Source organism: Hyperolius riggenbachi, chromosome 4, assembly GCF_040937935.1.
Source record: "Hyperolius riggenbachi isolate aHypRig1 chromosome 4, aHypRig1.pri, whole genome shotgun sequence".
Taxonomy (NCBI): Eukaryota; Metazoa; Chordata; class Amphibia; order Anura; family Hyperoliidae; genus Hyperolius; species Hyperolius riggenbachi.
In genome coordinates, this window is record NC_090649.1 from 937,285 (window position 1) to 955,203 (window position 17,919).

Genomic DNA, 17,919 nt, shown 5'->3' on the forward strand with positions numbered 1-17,919 from the left:
ATGCCTGACTTCTGGACATTGTTCTTCTCGGCGGCGGTTCCATTGTCCCTTGGCGCCGATATATTTGCTATTATATAATGCTATAAGCTTGCCTATGCGTAATGTGACAAACAAAACATGGCTGCCCTCATTGTATCACAGGAATAAAGAATCATATACTGTTGAAGCTGTTTGCAGCTAGATTTGCTGTGTAAACTATCTAAACTTTAGATAAAATATATAGACCAGTTACTTGTTATAGTTAGTTTTTCATCTCAGATTCGCTTCAAAGAGACTCAGAGCTGAAATATTATACAAGATTTATACATACCTGGGGCTTCCTCCAGCCCCATCCTCTTGGATCTCTCCCTCAGCCTTCTCGGTCTTCTACACTGGGTCCCGTAACTTCCGCCGGACTGGGCCAGTTTTACGCCTGCGCAGGGAGTCCCTCTGTCTATTCGTACCTGTCTTACGCATGCGCCTGCAGTATGGAGGGAGCGCACTGCGCTTACCTAGACTGGCCCCGACTGGCGGAACTTACTTGACCCAGTGTAGAAGACTGAGAAGACTGAGTGGGCATGATCTGTACGGATGGGGCTGGAGGAAGCCCCAGGTATGTATAAATCTAATATGTTTCAGCTCTGAGTCTCTTTAAAGCTGCATTATTGTAAATTCTTTGTTTTAAGAAGGCAAAGCAACCTAAGCATTGCTTGTTAGTAGGAGGGCTTTTCGGTCTCTTGTTGTTTGGGGTCACCCCGAGCTGCTTGGTTACTGCGCCACCCACAGGCAGGGCTGGGACACAGAAAACGGATCAGATTCTGTGTCCAAAGATGCCTGTGCAGAGGAGGATCCGCTTTGCATTGATTTTCACTACCCCTCCATGTATCCGGGGTTTGTGAAAATCCTGCAAATCCGGACTGTCCGGGTTCTTTTTTGAAGTAAAGATGGATGCTATTTTTTAACATTGGTATCCGTGGCTCTGGTTTTCATTCGGGCTAAAAAGCAGAGCTACAGATACGTTTTTATAACAAGTGTGAACCTACTGCAACCCATGAACTAGGAAGAAAGCTATGCAAACTATAGATTGTAAATGTACAGTGCTGGGTGGAGGGAAACAAATCTGTGCTCCTGTCATTTGTTGTCTTCCAACCCGAGAGCCCGCTTCCTCAGGCCAATAACAGTGCCAAATGATGAAAATCCATGTAGCATAGGGAGTTTCCTGAGGAAGCAGGCTCTGACCAGCGAAACGCGTTGCCTGTGCTAAATAAAAATCTTTTGTGAATTACAAAGCTTTTCGTCATTGAGGTAAGCTACCTCGTTTTACTTTTCAATTTTAAACTGTTTTTAGAAGTTTTTATACAACCAGGGTGCCTCTTTTCCCTTTATCTGCTAAAGTACACCCCCATTCATATCCTGTCCGAGGGGCGGGTACAGAAAACACGTGGTCCGCACCACGGTGGACACCTGTCCCCTTTTTCTTCAAGAGAGCGCCCACATCCAGGTCCTGTGAGGACCTCCCCGAGTGGAGTCGGGTTTGATGATCTCCACCTGCTTCCCTGCGGTCGGTTGCCCCTTGCAACTCTCCTTTGTGAGTAGAACCTTACTTAAGTTTACTTTCAGGATTGACATACTACACTATTGGGCTCCAGTGTTTGTCTCCTGTTTATTTTCCTACAGGGTGCCGAGACACCCCCAACACACTAAGGAAGAGGAGGGGGCAGGGCTATATATACACCAGCCAATACTGACAGGAAGAGGAGGGGGCAGGGCTATATATACACCAGCCAATACTGACAGGAAGAGGAGGGGGCAGGGCTTTATACACCAGCCAATACTGACAGGAAGAGGAGGGGGCAGGGCTATATACACCAGCCAATACTGACAGGAAGAGGAGGGGGCAGGGCTATATATACACCAGCCAATACTGAGAGGAAGAGGAGGGGCAGGGCTATATACACCAGCCAATACTGACAGGAAGAGGAGGGGGCAGGGCTTTATACACCAGCCAATACTGACAGGAAGAGGAGGGGCAGGGCTATATACACCAGCCAATACTGACAGGAAGAGGAGGGGGCAGGGCTATATACACCAGCCAATACTGACAGGAAGAGGAGGGGGCAGGGCTATATATACACCAGCCAATACTGACAGGAAGAGGAGGGGCAGGGCTATATACACCAGCCAATACTGACAGGAAGAGGAGGGGCAGGGCTATATACACCAGCTAATACTGACAGGAAGAGGAGGGGGCAGGGCTTTATACACCAGCCAATACTGACAGGAAGAGGAGGGGCAGGGCTATATACACCAGCCAATACTGACAGGAAGAGGAGGGGGCAGGGCTATATATACACCAGCCAATACTGACAGGAAGAGGAGGGGGCAGGGCTATATACACCAGCCAATACTGACAGGAAGAGGAGGGGGCAGGGCTATATACACCAGCCAATACTGACAGGAAGAGGAGGGGGCAGGGCTTTATACACCAGCCAATACTGACAGGAAGAGGAGGGGCAGGGCTATATACACCAGCCAATACTGACAGGAAGAGGAGGGGGCAGGGCTATATATACACCAGCCAATACTGACAGGAAGAGGAGGGGGCAGGGCTATATACACCAGCCAATACTGACAGGAAGAGGAGGGGCAGGGCTATATACACCAGCCAATACTGACAGGAAGAGGAGGGGCAGGGCTATATACACCAGCCAATACTGACAGGAAGAGGAGGGGGCAGGGCTATATACACCAGCCAATACTGACAGGAAGAGGAGGGGGCAGGGCTATATACACCAGCCAATACTGACAGGAAGAGGAGGGGGCAGGGCTATATACACACCAGCCAATACTGACAGGAAGAGGAGGGGGCAGGGCTATATACACCAGCCAATACTGACAGGAAGAGGAGGGGGCAGGGCTATATACACCAGCCAATACTGACAGGAAGAGGAGGGGGCAGGGCTATATACACCAGCCAATACTGACAGGAAGAGGAGGGGGCAGGGCTATATATACACCAGCCAATACTGACAGGAAGAGGAGGGGGCAGGGCTATATACACCAGCCAATACTGACAGGAAGAGGAGGGGGCAGGGCTATATATACACCAGCCAATACTGACAGGAAGAGGAGGGGGCAGGGCTATATACACCAGCCAATACTGACAGGAAGAGGAGGGGGCAGGGCTATATACACCAGCCAATACTGACAGGAAGAGGAGGGGCAGGGCTATATACACCAGCTAATACTGACAGGAAGAGGAGGGGCAGGGCTATATACACCAGCCAATACTGACAGGAAGAGGAGGGGCAGGGCTATATACACCAGCCAATACTGACAGGAAGAGGAGGGGGCAGGGCTATATACACCAGCCAATACTGACAGGAAGAGGAGGGGGCAGGGCTATATATACACCAGCCAATACTGACAGGAAGAGGAGGGGGCAGGGCTATATACACCAGCCAATACTGACAGGAAGAGGAGGGGCAGGGCTATATACACCAGCCAATACTGACAGGAAGAGGAGGGGGCAGGGCTATATACACCAGCCAATACTGAGAGGAAGAGGAGGGGACATGGCTATATATACCAGGCAATACTGACAGGAAAAGGAGGGGGCGGATCTAAGCACACTAGCCAATGCTCTCTGTGGGAGGAGTTACATATAGCAGCCAGCAGTGGCTCTGTGTGATTAGGCCTCACCTGTCTTGCTCTGTGTGTTGCCGTCGCTCTTGCCTTCCTTGGAGCGGTGCTGGAAGCGCAGGATATGGCACACAGCGTCTTGGCCGGTGGCGAGTGTGTCTCCGGTGATGGCCAGGTTCATGGTGGGCCTGGTGTCAGTGTCATAGGAGTGCAGCAGAGAGGCGCTGATCCGTCCACTGATGTTTTCTAGCCGCAGAAAGTGCTGAGGAGGAAGAAGAGGGGTTACTATGCGGGAACAGCACCCTCTGTGGGGTAATGATAGCCGCTACCCTCACCAAGGCGTTCTTAATGCCAGTCTTCGAGGCCCCTCCTCCACCGCCAGTGATGACTGTCCCATCTTCCTGGTGAAAGCACACGGCGTACAGGGGGAAGGGAGCGTAGTATAGATCAGGGTGGCGGCGTCTGCCCATCCTGGGGGGCGGAGATCAGCAATGGGTCACAGCTGCCTGGAGGACAGTCACCGAGATAAGTGTACAGATATACAGGTATAGGGGGAGGGGGGGAAACTGTAATAAGGGTACAGGTATAGGGGGAGGGGAGAACAGATATACAGGTATGGGGGGTACAGATATACAGGTATGGGGGAGGGGAGAACAGATATACAGGTATGGGGGGAGGGGAGAACAGCTATACTGTAATAAGGGTACAGGTATATATACAGGTATGGGGGGAGGGGGTACAGAGATATACTGTAATAAGGGTACAGGTATATAGGTATATACACAGGTATGCAGGGGTACAGATATACAGGTATAGGGGGAGGGGAGAACAGATATACAGGTATGGGGGGTACAGATATACAGGTATGGGGGGGTACAGATATACAGGTATAGGGGGAGGGGGGGAAACAGATATACTGTAATAAGGGTACAGGTATATATACAGGTATAGGGGGAGGGGAGAACAGATATACTGTAATAAGGGTACAGGTATATATACAGGTATAGGGGGAGGGGAGAACAGATATACTGTAATAAGGGTACAGGTATATATACAGGTATGGGGGGAGGGGAGAACAGCTATACTGTAATAAGGGTACAGGTATATATACAGGTATGGGGGGAGGGGAGAACAGATATACTGTAATAAGGGTACAGGTATATATACAGGTATGGGGGGAGGGGGTACAGAGATATACTGTAATAAGGGTACAGGTATATATACAGGTATAGGGGGAGGGGAGAACAGATATACAGGTATGGGGGGTACAGATATACAGGTATGGGGGGAGGGGAGAACAGATATACTGTAATAAGGGTACAGGTATATATACAGGTATGGGGGGAAGGGAGAACAGCTATACTGTAATAAGGGTACAGGTATATATACAGGTATGGGGGGAGGGGAGAACAGATATACTGTAATAAGGGTACAGGTATATATACAGGTATAGGGGGAGGGGAGAACAGATATACAGGTATGGGGGGTACAGATATACAGGTATGGGGGGAGGGGAGAACAGATATACTGTAATAAGGGTACAGGTATATATACAGGTATGGGGGGAAGGGAGAACAGATATACTGTAATAAGGGTACAGGTATATATACAGATATGGGGGGAGGGGAGAACAGATATACTGTAATAAGGGTACAGGTATATATACAGGTATGGGGGAGGGGAGAACAGATATACAGGTATGGGGGGGGGTACAGATATACAGGTATAGGGGGAGGGGAGAACAGATATACAGGTATGGGGGTACAGATATATATACAGGTATAGGGGGAGGGGAGAACAGATATACAGGTATGGGGGGGGGGGGTACAGATATACAGGTATAGGGGGAGGGGGGGAAACAGATATACTGTAATAAGGGTACAGGTATAGGGGGAGGGGAGAACAGATATACAGGTATGGGGGGTACAGATATATATACAGGTATAGGGGGAGGGGAGAACAGATATACAGGTATGGGGGGAGGGGAGAACAGATATACTGTAATAAGGGTACAGGTATATATACAGGTATGGGGGGAGGGGAGAACAGATATACTGTAATAAGGGTACAGGTATATATACAGGTATAGGGGGAGGGGAGAACAGATATACAGGTATGGGGGGTACAGATATACAGGTATGGGGGGAGGGGAGAACAGATATACTGTAATAAGGGTACAGGTATATATACAGGTATGGGGGGAGGGGAGAACAGATATACTGTAATAAGGGTACAGGTATATATACAGGTATGGGGGAGGGGAGAACAGATATACAGGTATGGGGGGTACAGATATACAGGTATGGGGGAGGGGAGAACAGATATACTGTAATAAGGGTACAGGTATATATACAGGTATGGGGGGAGGGGAGAACAGATATACTGTAATAAGGGTACAGGTATATATACAGGTATGGGGGAGGGGAGAACAGATATACTGTAATAAGGGTACAGGTATATATACAGGTATGGGGGAGGGGAGAACAGATATACAGGTATGGGGGGTACAGATATACAGGTATGGGGGGAGGGGAGAACAGATATACTGTAATAAGGGTACAGGTATATATACAGGTATGGGGGGAGGGGAGAACAGATATACTGTAATAAGGGTACAGGTATAGGGGGAGGGGAGAACAAATATACAGGTATGGGGGGTACAGATATATATACAGGTATAGGGGGAGGGGAGAACAGATATACAGGTATGGGGGGAGGGGAGAACAGATATACTGTAATAAGGGTACAGGTATATATACAGGTATGGGGGGAGGGGAGAACAGATATACTGTAATAAGGGTACAGGTATATATACAGGTATAGGGGGAGGGGAGAACAGATATACAGGTATGGGGGGTACAGATATACAGGTATGGGGGGAGGGGAGAACAGATATACTGTAATAAGGGTACAGGTATATATACAGGTATGGGGGGAGGGGAGAACAGATATACTGTAATAAGGGTACAGGTATATATACAGGTATGGGGGAGGGGAGAACAGATATACAGGTATGCGGGGTACAGATATACAGGTATGGGGGAGGGGAGAACAGATATACTGTAATAAGGGTACAGGTATATATACAGGTATGGGGGGAGGGGAGAACAGATATACTGTAATAAGGGTACAGGTATATATACAGGTATAGGGGGAGGGGAGAACAGATATACAGGTATGGGGGGTACAGATATACAGGTATGGAGGGAGGGGAGAACAGATATACTGTAATAAGGGTACAGGTATATATACAGGTATGGGGGGAGGGGGTACAGAGATATACTGTAATAAGGGTACAGGTATATAGGTATATACACAGGTATGCAGGGGTACAGATATACAGGTATGGGGGGGGGTACAGATATACAGGTATAGGGGGAGGGGAGAACAGATATACAGGTATGGGGGGTACAGATATACAGGTATGGGGGGGGTACAGATATACAGGTATAGGGGGAGGGGGGGAAACAGATATACTGTAATAAGGGTACAGGTATATATACAGGTATAGGGGGAGGGGAGAACAGATATACAGGTATGGGGGGTACAGATATACAGGTATGGAGGGAGGGGAGAACAGATATACAGGTATGAGGGGGTACAGATATACAGGTATGGGGGGAGGGGAGAACAGATATACAGGTATGGGGGGTACAGATATACAGGTATGGAGGGAGGGGAGAACAGATATACTGTAATAAGGGTACAGGTATATAGGTATATACACAGGTATGCAGGGGTACAGATATACAGGTATGGGGGGGGGGTACAGATATACAGGTATGGGGGGAGGGGAGAACAGATATACTGTAATAAGGGTACAGGTATATATACAGGTATAGGGGGAGGGGAGAACAGATATACAGGTATGGGGGGTACAGATATACAGGTATGGAGGGAGGGGAGAACAGATATACTGTAATAAGGGTACAGGTATATAGGTATATACACAGGTATGCAGGGGTACAGATATACAGGTATGGGGGGGGGGGTACAGATATACAGGTATGGGGGGAGGGGAGAACAGATATACTGTAATAAGGGTACAGGTATATATACAGGTATGGGGGGAGGGGAGAACAGATATACTGTAATAAGGGTACAGGTATATATACAGGTATGGGGGAGGGGAGAACAGATATACAGGTATGGGGGTACAGATATACAGGTATGGGGGGAGGGGAGAACAGATATAATGTAATAAGGGTACAGGTATATATACAGGTATGGGGGGAGGGGAGAACAGCTATACTGTAATAAGGGTACAGGTATATATACAGGTATGGGGGGAGGGGAGAACAGATATACTGTAATAAGGGTACAGGTATATATACAGGTATGGGGGGAAGGGAGAACAGATATACTGTAATAAGGGTACAGGTATATATACAGGTATGGGGGGAGGGGAGAACAGATATACAGAGGCGCTTAATTTGAATCCTTGTGCAGATTGTTTGATACTCCTCCCTATATTGCCTGATGAAGCGGGGTTGAACCTGCGAAACGCGTTGCATTTCTTTTTGGAGTTCCTAATAAATGTGTTTGACTGTCTGAATCGCAGTCGTTGTCGTGTCTGCTTGAGGGAGGTAAGACCACCACTTCCTCCTTCAATTTTGCCATTTAAGTTGGTTTTTAAGCTCATTTAATCTAATCTTATACTTTTGGCGCCTCTGTTCATTGTATACAATACTGTAATAAGGGTACAGGTATATATACAGGTATGGGGGGAGGGGGTACAGAGATATACTGTAATAAGGGTACAGGTATATATACAGGTATAGGGGGAGGGGAGAACAGATATACAGGTATGGGGGGTACAGATATACAGGTATGGGGGGAGGGGAGAACAGATATACTGTAATAAGGGTACAGGTATATATACAGGTATGGGGGGAAGGGAGAACAGATATACTGTAATAAGGGTACAGGTATATATACAGGTATGGGGGGAGGGGAGAACAGATATACTGTAATAAGGGTACAGGTATATATACAGGTATGGGGGGAAGGGAGAACAGATATACTGTAATAAGGGTACAGGTATATATACAGGTATAGGGGGAGGGGAGAACAGATATACAGGTATGGGGGGTACAGATATACAGGTATGGGGGAGGGGAGAACAGATATACTGTAATAAGGGTACAGGTATATATACAGGTATGGGGGGAAGGGAGAACAGCTATACTGTAATAAGGGTACAGGTATATATACAGGTATAGGGGGAGGGGAGAACAGATATACAGGTATGGGGGGTACAGATATACAGGTATGGGGGGAGGGGAGAACAGATATACTGTAATAAGGGTACAGGTATATATACAGGTATGGGGGGAGGGGAGAACAGCTATACTGTAATAAGGGTACAGGTATAGGGGGAGGGGAGAACAGATATACAGGTATGGGGGGTACAGATATACAGGTATGGGGGGAGGGGAGAACAGATATACTGTAATAAGGGTACAGGTATATATACAGGTATGGGGGGAGGGGAGAACAGCTATACTGTAATAAGGGTACAGGTATATATACAGGTATAGGGGGAGGGGAGAACAGCTATACTGTAATAAGGGTACAGGTATATATACAGGTATAGGGGGAGGGGAGAACAGATATACAGGTATGGGGGGTACAGATATACAGGTATGGGGGGAGGGGAGAACAGATATACTGTAATAAGGGTACAGGTATATATACAGGTATGGGGGGAGGGGAGAACAGCTATACTGTAATAAGGGTACAGGTATAGGGGGAGGGGAGAACAGATATACAGGTATGGGGGGTACAGATATACAGGTATGGGGGGAGGGGAGAACAGATATACTGTAATAAGGGTACAGGTATATATACAGGTATGGGGGGAGGGGAGAACAGCTATACTGTAATAAGGGTACAGGTATATATACAGGTATAGGGGGAGGGGAGAACAGATATACAGGTATGGGGGGTACAGATATACAGGTATGGGGGGAGGGGAGAACAGATATACTGTAATAAGGGTACAGGTATATATACAGGTATGGGGGGAGGGGAGAACAGCTATACTGTAATAAGGGTACAGGTATATATACAGGTATAGGGGGAGGGGAGAACAGATATACAGGTATGGGGGGTACAGATATACAGGTATGGGGGGAGGGGAGAACAGATATACTGTAATAAGGGTACAGGTATATATACAGGTATGGGGGGAAGGGAGAACAGCTATACTGTAATAAGGGTACAGGTATATATACAGGTATAGGGGGAGGGGAGAACAGATATACAGGTATGGGGGGTACAGATATACAGGTATGGGGGGAGGGGAGAACAGATATACTGTAATAAGGGTACAGGTATATATACAGGTATGGGGGGAAGGGAGAACAGCTATACTGTAATAAGGGTACAGGTATATATACAGGTATAGGGGGAGGGGAGAACAGATATACAGGTATGGGGGGTACAGATATACAGGTATGGGGGGAGGGGAGAACAGATATACTGTAATAAGGGTACAGGTATATATACAGGTATGGGGGGAGGGGAGAACAGATATACTGTAATAAGGGTACAGGTATATATACAGGTATAGGGGGAGGGGAGAACAGATATACAGGTATGGGGGGTACAGATATACAGGTATGGGGGGAGGGGAGAACAGATATACTGTAATAAGGGTACAGGTATATATACAGGTATGGGGGGAAGGGAGAACAGCTATACTGTAATAAGGGTACAGGTATATATACAGGTATAGGGGGAGGGGAGAACAGATATACAGGTATGGGGGGTACAGATATACAGGTATGGGGGGAGGGGAGAACAGATATACTGTAATAAGGGTACAGGTATATATACAGGTATGGGGGGAAGGGAGAACAGCTATACTGTAATAAGGGTACAGGTATATATACAGGTATAGGGGGAGGGGAGAACAGATATACAGGTATGGGGGGTACAGATATACAGGTATGGGGGGAGGGGAGAACAGATATACTGTAATAAGGGTACAGGTATATATACAGGTATGGGGGGAAGGGAGAACAGCTATACTGTAATAAGGGTACAGGTATATATACAGGTATAGGGGGAGGGGAGAACAGATATACAGGTATGGGGGGTACAGATATACAGGTATGGGGGGAGGGGAGAACAGATATACTGTAATAAGGGTACAGGTATATATACAGGTATGGGGGGAGGGGAGAACAGATATACTGTAATAAGGGTACAGGTATATATACAGGTATAGGGGGAGGGGAGAACAGATATACAGGTATGGGGGGTACAGATATACAGGTATGGGGGGAGGGGAGAACAGATATACTGTAATAAGGGTACAGGTATATATACAGGTATAGGGGGAGGGGAGAACAGATATACAGGTATGGGGGGAGGGGAGAACAGATATACTGTAATAAGGGTACAGGTATATATACAGGTATGGGGGGAGGGGAGAACAGATATACAGGTATGGGGGGAAGGGAGAACAGATATATCTGCACCCCCCCCCATACTTGTATATCTGTACCCCCTCATACCTGTATATATACCAATATATCTGTACCCTTATTACAGTATATCTGTTCTCCCCTCCCCCCATACCTGTATATCTGTACCCTCCCTTATTACAGTATATCTGTTCTCCCCTCCTCCATACCTGTATTGTACCCTTATTACAGTATATAGAGAATCCTCACCGCTGTCAGGATCTCACACACAGCCAGGCAGTCACGTGACGCGGACACGAGCACTGCGCATGCGCCGCCCCGGATGTGAAGAGAGATCGGCTGCTGGGTATACGCATGCGCGTGTGCATCCGGTCACGTGCTCACCTCCTGACACGTCACCCGCAGTGCGACCGGAAGTGCGATTCCGCCATGTTGTTGTAGCCAAAAGGAAGGAACTAAACTTACCATCGTTAGAAATAGTACAGCAATGAGAATTACTAATAATCCATACCTCCCAACTGTCCCATTTTCGGGGGGACAGTCCCTCTTTCACCCTCATTTGTCCCTCTTTCAGGACTTTGTCCCTCTTTCTATGTAAATATATGTATTTCTCTACTAAAAATGTGTTTGATTGACTCTAAACTTTATTCCCATCCTGTAAATGGATATATTACTAATTGTAAAATGTTACTATGAAGGAAAATGACCCAGGATAGAAAGGACCAGTGTGGTTTGCATTATAAAACAACGTATTTCTCTTATGCAATCTTTATGGTATACTTGGTGTAACTGCCTTCTTAAAACAGAAGGAAATTTGCAATAATTCAGTTATAAATGAACATTTGTGGTTACCCACAATGCACACCTACTAAATATGCAAATTATCCCTTTTTAGTAGTTTGGGTCACCCTGAGCTGCTTGGTTACTCTGTTCGACCAAGCCCTATTTCATACAGCCTTATCAATCCCTACCATGTACTGATGAGGACCAAAAGTCCGAAACAGGCTGTCTACATGTGGGTTTTATATGGCTGTGTAAAACTTGAAGCTATAGGCTTGCTATAAACCAGCGGTTCTGGATGCTTGCTTGGCTTACCAAGGGCAAAAAGGGATAATTTGCATATTTAGTGGTAGTGCATTGTGGGTAACCACAAATGTTCATTTATAACTGAATTATTGCAAATTTCCTTCTAGTGATGGGAATTCCGGCTCTTCTCAGAGAATCGGCTCTTCTGAATCGGCTCCCATTGAAGAGCCAGCTCTTACGGCTCTGAATCGGCTCTTAATTAAATATCACTAGACACCACTCAGAATCGGATTAAAAGCCCCGCCCCCGTCTCCATGCCAACTCCAGACTACTTTTCTGACTGAGGCAATCCCTCCTGTTACTGCTCTGCTCCGCTCCAAACACTCCTACAAGCTGCAAGAGGAGGACTACATCTCCCAGAATGCCTCAGCGCCCTTTATTACGGAGCAAAGCAGAGCTAAAAGAGGCGGCTGAGGCATCGGCTCTTCTCAGAGTGAGCATCGGCTCCTCTGATTCACTTCAAAGAGCCGGCTCTTAGAGACGGCTCGTTCGCGAACGACCCATCACTATTTCCTTCTGTTTTAAGAAGGCAGTTACACCAAGCTTTGCTTTTTTAGTAGGAGGGCTTTTTGGTTCCTTTTATCCCCCTATACATTCCTAGTAGTTTGGGTCACCCTGAGCTGCTTGGTTACTTTATGGTATACGTGTAGGGGTGTGACAGGGGCGTGGCTTAAGTGTCCCTGTTTCTCATCTCAAAAAGATGGGAGGTGTGTAAAACTTATAATAACATTTGATAATGACAATCATAATGCTGATAATAACGATAATGTATTTCTGGATAATAAGTGACATATGGTGAGAAAATGTGTTCATGTACCATCCCGGCCAGCAGTCCCGCTAATCACAGCGGACGTCCATCCCAGCCAGCAGCCGCGCCAATCACAGCGGACGTCCATCCCGACCAGCAGCCGTGCCAATCACAGCAGACGTCCATCCCGACCAGCAGCCGCACCAATCACAGCGGACGTCCATCCAGGCCAGCAGTCCCGCTAATCACAGCGGACGTCCATCCCGACCAGCAGCCGCGCCAATCACAGCGGGCGTCCATCCTGCCCAGCAGCCGCGCCAATCACAGCGGACGTCCATCCCGACCAGCAGCCGTGCCAATCACAGCAGACGTCCATCCCGACCAGCAGCCGCACCAATCACAGCGGGCGTCCATCCTGCCCAGCAGCCGCGCCAATCACAGCGGACGTACATCCCGACCAGCAGCCGCACCAATCACAGCGGACGTACATCCCGACCAGCAGCCGCACCAATCCCAGCGGACGTCTATCCCGGCCAGCAGCCGCGCCAATCACAGCGGACGTACATCCCGACCAGCAGCCGCACCAATCACAGCGGACGTACATCACGACCAGCAGCCACGCCAATCACAGCGCAAGTCCATCCCGGCCAGCAGCCGCGCCAATCACAGTGGACGTCCATCCCGTCCAGCAGCCGCACCAATCACAGCGGGCGTCCATCCTGCCCAGCAGCCGCGCCAATCACAGCGGACGTCCATCTGGGCCAGCAGCCGCCCCAATCCCCGCGGACGTCCATCCCGGCCAGCAGCCGCACCAATCACAGCGGACGTCCATCCAGGCCAGCAGCCGCGCCAATCACAGCGGACGTCCATCTGGGCCAGCAGCCGCGCCAATCACAGCGGACGTCCATCCCGACCAGCAGCCGCGCCAATCACAGCGGACGTACATCCCGACCAGCAGCCGCACCAATCACAGCGGGCGTCCATCCTGCCCAGCAGCCGCGCCAATCACAGCGGACGTCCATCCCGACCAGCAGTCCCGCCAATCACAGCGGACGTCCATCCCGGCCAGCAGCCGCACCAATCACAGCGGACGTCTATCCCGACCAGCAGCCGCGCCAATCACAGCGGACGTACATCCCGACCAGCAGCCGCACCAATCACAGCGGACGTACATCACGACCAGCAGCCACGCCAATCACAGCGCAAGTCCATCCCAGCCAGCAGCCGCGCCAATCACAGCGGGCGTCCATCCCGACCAGCAGCCATGCCAATCACAGCGGACGTCCATCCCGGCCAGCAGCCGCGCCAATCACAGCGGACGTCCATCCCGGCCAGCAGCCGCGCCAATCACAGCGGGCGTCCATCCCGACCAGCAGCCATGCCAATCACAGCGGACGTCCATCCCGACCAGCAGCCGCGCCAATCACAGCGGACGTCCATCCCGCCCAGCAGCCGCACCAATCACAGCGGACGTCCATCCCGACCAGCAGCCGCGCCAATCACAGCGGACGTCCATCCCGGCCAGCAGCCGCGCCAATCACAGCGGGCGTCCATCCCGACCAGCAGCCGCGCCAGTCACAGCGGACGTCCATCCCGGCCAGCAGCCGCGCCAATCACAGCGGGCGTCCATCCCGACCAGCAGCCATGCCAATCACAGCGGACGTCCATCCCGGCCAGCAGCCGCGCCAATCACAGCGGACGTCCATCCCCGCCAGCAGCCGCGCCAATCACAGCAGACGTCCATCCCGCCCAGCAGCCGCACCAATCCCAGCGGACGTCCATCCCGGCCAGCAGCCGCGCCAATCACAGGGAGACCCTCCAACCTGAAAGATTTGGAGCTCATTGCTAAAGATGAATGGGTGAAAATACCTGATGAGATATGCAAAAAGCTGGCCTGCAATTATTGGAATTGTTTGATTGCTGTAATAGCCAATAAAGGCTTTTCTATTGATTATTGTGAAGGGGATGAATAATTTTGGACTGGACACTTTTTGCTCAAATGTAAATAAAAGCTGAGAAATGTTTTTTTTTCCCACAACAATGCCTCTTGTACATGGTTTTATTATCTTTCAGGAGACACCTAGGCCATTTCCCGTCAAAAAATTACTTGCTGGATGAATAAAAGTAACTTTAAAGGAATCATCAGGCGATTTTTACCAAAATCTGCTTTACTCACCTGGGGCTTTCTCCAGCCCATTGCAGCTGACTGTCCCACGCTGACACCTTCGCTCTCCGCCGCTGTCGCCGCACGGTGCAGAGGACCTTCCCTTACTGCACCTGCATCAATCGCCGCTATCATTCATGGCCACTTTGTCTGTGGCTTACTGCGCAGGCGCAGTTCTGCGCAGTAAGCCACGGACAATGTGGCCGTGATTAAAAGCGTCGCTTGATGCAGGCGCAGTAAGGGAAGGTCCTCTGCACCGTGCGGCGTGCGGCGACAGCGGGGCAGCAGCAGAGAGCGGAGGTGTCAGCGTGGGACAGTCAGCTGCAAGAGGCTGGAGAAGGCCCCAGGTGAGTAAAGCAGATTTTGGTAAAAATCGCCTGATGATTCCTTTAAGTCAAAATTTGCCAGGGGCATGAATAATTATGGGCAGCTATATACAGTATATTGTGAGCTTTGGGGTTCTGCCATTCTGGGCATCAATAATTTGTATTTTCCAAGTGAAATGAAACAAATCTGATTAGCTGTTTGTGGCTCCGCCTCTTTCCAGCATTGGGACCCCAGTCACCCAATGACCGACTGTACCAGGTTTGAAGCATCTGCTATTAATAGTGTAAGAATGGCAGCAGTTTCAATATTCCCCTTGAAAATCAACAGGTGAATTTTGATTGGCTTTTGTAGGCTCCACCTACTTTCCTGAATATTAATCCTAGTCCCCCAGTGACCAACTGTGTGAAGTTTGGGAACCCTGCCATTAACCGTGTAAGAAAAGCTGCAGTTTACATTTCCCCATGTAAAAAGTTATTTGTTGTTGGCTCCGCCCACTATTTCTAACCTTGACATACAGTCACTCAATGACCAAGTTTATGAGCTTTGGGGTCCTTGGCATCAATAAGTAGCAATTTCCCACTGAAATTAAACAAACCTGATTGGCTGTTTGTGGCCCGGCCCCCTTTTCAGAATTTAAACCCCCGTCTCCCAGTGACTGACTGTACCAGATTTGAGGTACAGGAATCAACTGTGACCCGAAGACAGCAGAGTGGCTCCCCTGGTAACGTTGCGTGTACAGAAAGTTCCTGTATACACCTCTACTAGGTCATAGCCGCCCTGCTGTCTTTGCGTCACAGCTGAATCCTGTACTGCATGGCCACGCAGCGGGCATGTAGCGGACAGGATCACGGCTGCGGACTTCGATGCAGAACGAGCCGCCAACTCCATAAGGTAAAGGAGCAGCGACCGGGGAAGGGGAGGGGCAGGCTGGCTGGCTACCTACTAGGGGGTACCTACCTATCTAACCTATATTGGGGACACCTGTCTATCTAACCTATACTGCAGGCACCTACCTATCTAACCTATATTGCGGGTACCTACAGTACCTATCTAACGTATACTGGGGTCACCTACCTATCTAACCTATACTGCAGGCACCTACCTATCTAACCTATATTGCGGGTACCTACCTATCTATACTGGGGGCACCTACCTATCTAACCTATACTGGGGGCACTTACCTATCTAACCTATACTGGGGGCACCTACCTAGCTAACCTACACTGGGGGCACCTACCTAGCTAATCTATAGTGCGGGTACCTACCTATCTAACCTATACTGGGGGCACCTACCTATCTAACCTATACTGGGGGCACCTAGCTAGGTAATCTATACTGGGGTCACCTACCTATCTAACCTATACTGGGGGCACCTAGCTAGGTAATCTATACTGGGGTCACCTACCTAGCTAACCTATACTGGGGGCACCTACCTATCTAACCTATACTGCGGGCACCTACCTATCTAACCTATACATGGGGAACCTACCTATCTAACCTATACATGGGGAACCTACCTATCTAACCTATACTGGGGTCACCTACCTAGCTAACCTATACTGGGGGCACCTACCTATCTAACCTATACTGGGGGTGCCTACCTATCTAACCTATACTGCGGGCACCTACCTATCTAACCTATACATGGGGAACCTACCTATCTAACCTATACTGGGGGCACCTACCTAGCTAACCTATACTGGTGGCACCTACCTATGTAACATATACTGCGTGCACCTACCTAGCTAACCTATACTGCGGGCACCTACCTATCTAACCTATACATGGGGAACCTACCTATCTAACCTATACATGGGGAACCTACCTACCTAACCTATACTGGGGGCACCTACCTATCTAACCTACACTGCAGGAAACTACCTATCTAAAATATACTGGGTGCACCTACCTAGGTAACCTATACTGCGGGAAACTACCTATCTAACCTACACTGCGGGAAACTACTTATAATAATAATAATCCGAACGTTTATATAGCGCTTTTCTCCTGTCAGACTCAAAGCGCTGAAGAGCTGCAGCCACGGGACGCTTTGCCGTGTGGATTTTAGGCAGATAGACTGCACTGATGTTCACACTGCATGCTACATGCATTTGTTAATAAAACACGCGGCTGACCCTTTCTCTTTCAGTGAATGGGATCAGCCACGCAACGCATAGAAACCCGGATGGCGTGCGTTTGTACATGTTGCGTTCCGACCACACGGCCATCTGCGTTTGATGATGTCAACGTGGCCTAAGAATCAGCTAGCGCATGTGTTGTGCATGAAGGGCCCACCCACACAGCTGAGGGAGGAGGAGTAATAGATGTCTGGGCCAATTAGCAGGGGAGGGGAGTGACTAGCAACCAGTTACTACTAGCCACACCCTCCCCAGTGACATCAATCAAATGAGTCGGTTCATGATCCGATTCTTCCTAAGGTGGCCATACACTGGTCGATTTGCCATCAGATTCTATCAAAAGATAGCTCCCTCTCTGATGGAATCTGATCAGAGAGGGATCGTATGGCCACCTTCTGCAAA

The 17,919-nt window shown here is 49.0% G+C and overlaps 1 protein-coding gene across 3 annotated transcripts in view; it reads right to left on the reverse strand.

Annotated features, from left to right (window-relative positions):
- The window catches only part of PREB (prolactin regulatory element binding), a 61,923-nt gene extending 50,528 nt beyond the window's left edge, over positions 1 to 11,395 (reverse strand). For 2 of the 3 annotated variants that reach the window (XM_068279797.1, XM_068279795.1), the window contains exons 1-3: positions 11,304 to 11,395; positions 3,957 to 4,127; positions 3,682 to 3,883 (exon numbers count right to left, since the gene is read on the reverse strand). In XM_068279797.1, the coding sequence (XP_068135898.1) occupies positions 3,682 to 3,883; positions 3,957 to 4,091 (337 nt within the window). In that variant the 5' untranslated portion in view covers positions 4,092 to 4,127; positions 11,304 to 11,395. The remainder of the gene's footprint in view (positions 1 to 3,681; positions 3,884 to 3,956; positions 4,128 to 11,303) is intronic. The other variant, XM_068279796.1, reaches the window with a different exon arrangement.
- Between the last annotated feature and the right edge of the window lie 6,524 nt (positions 11,396 to 17,919).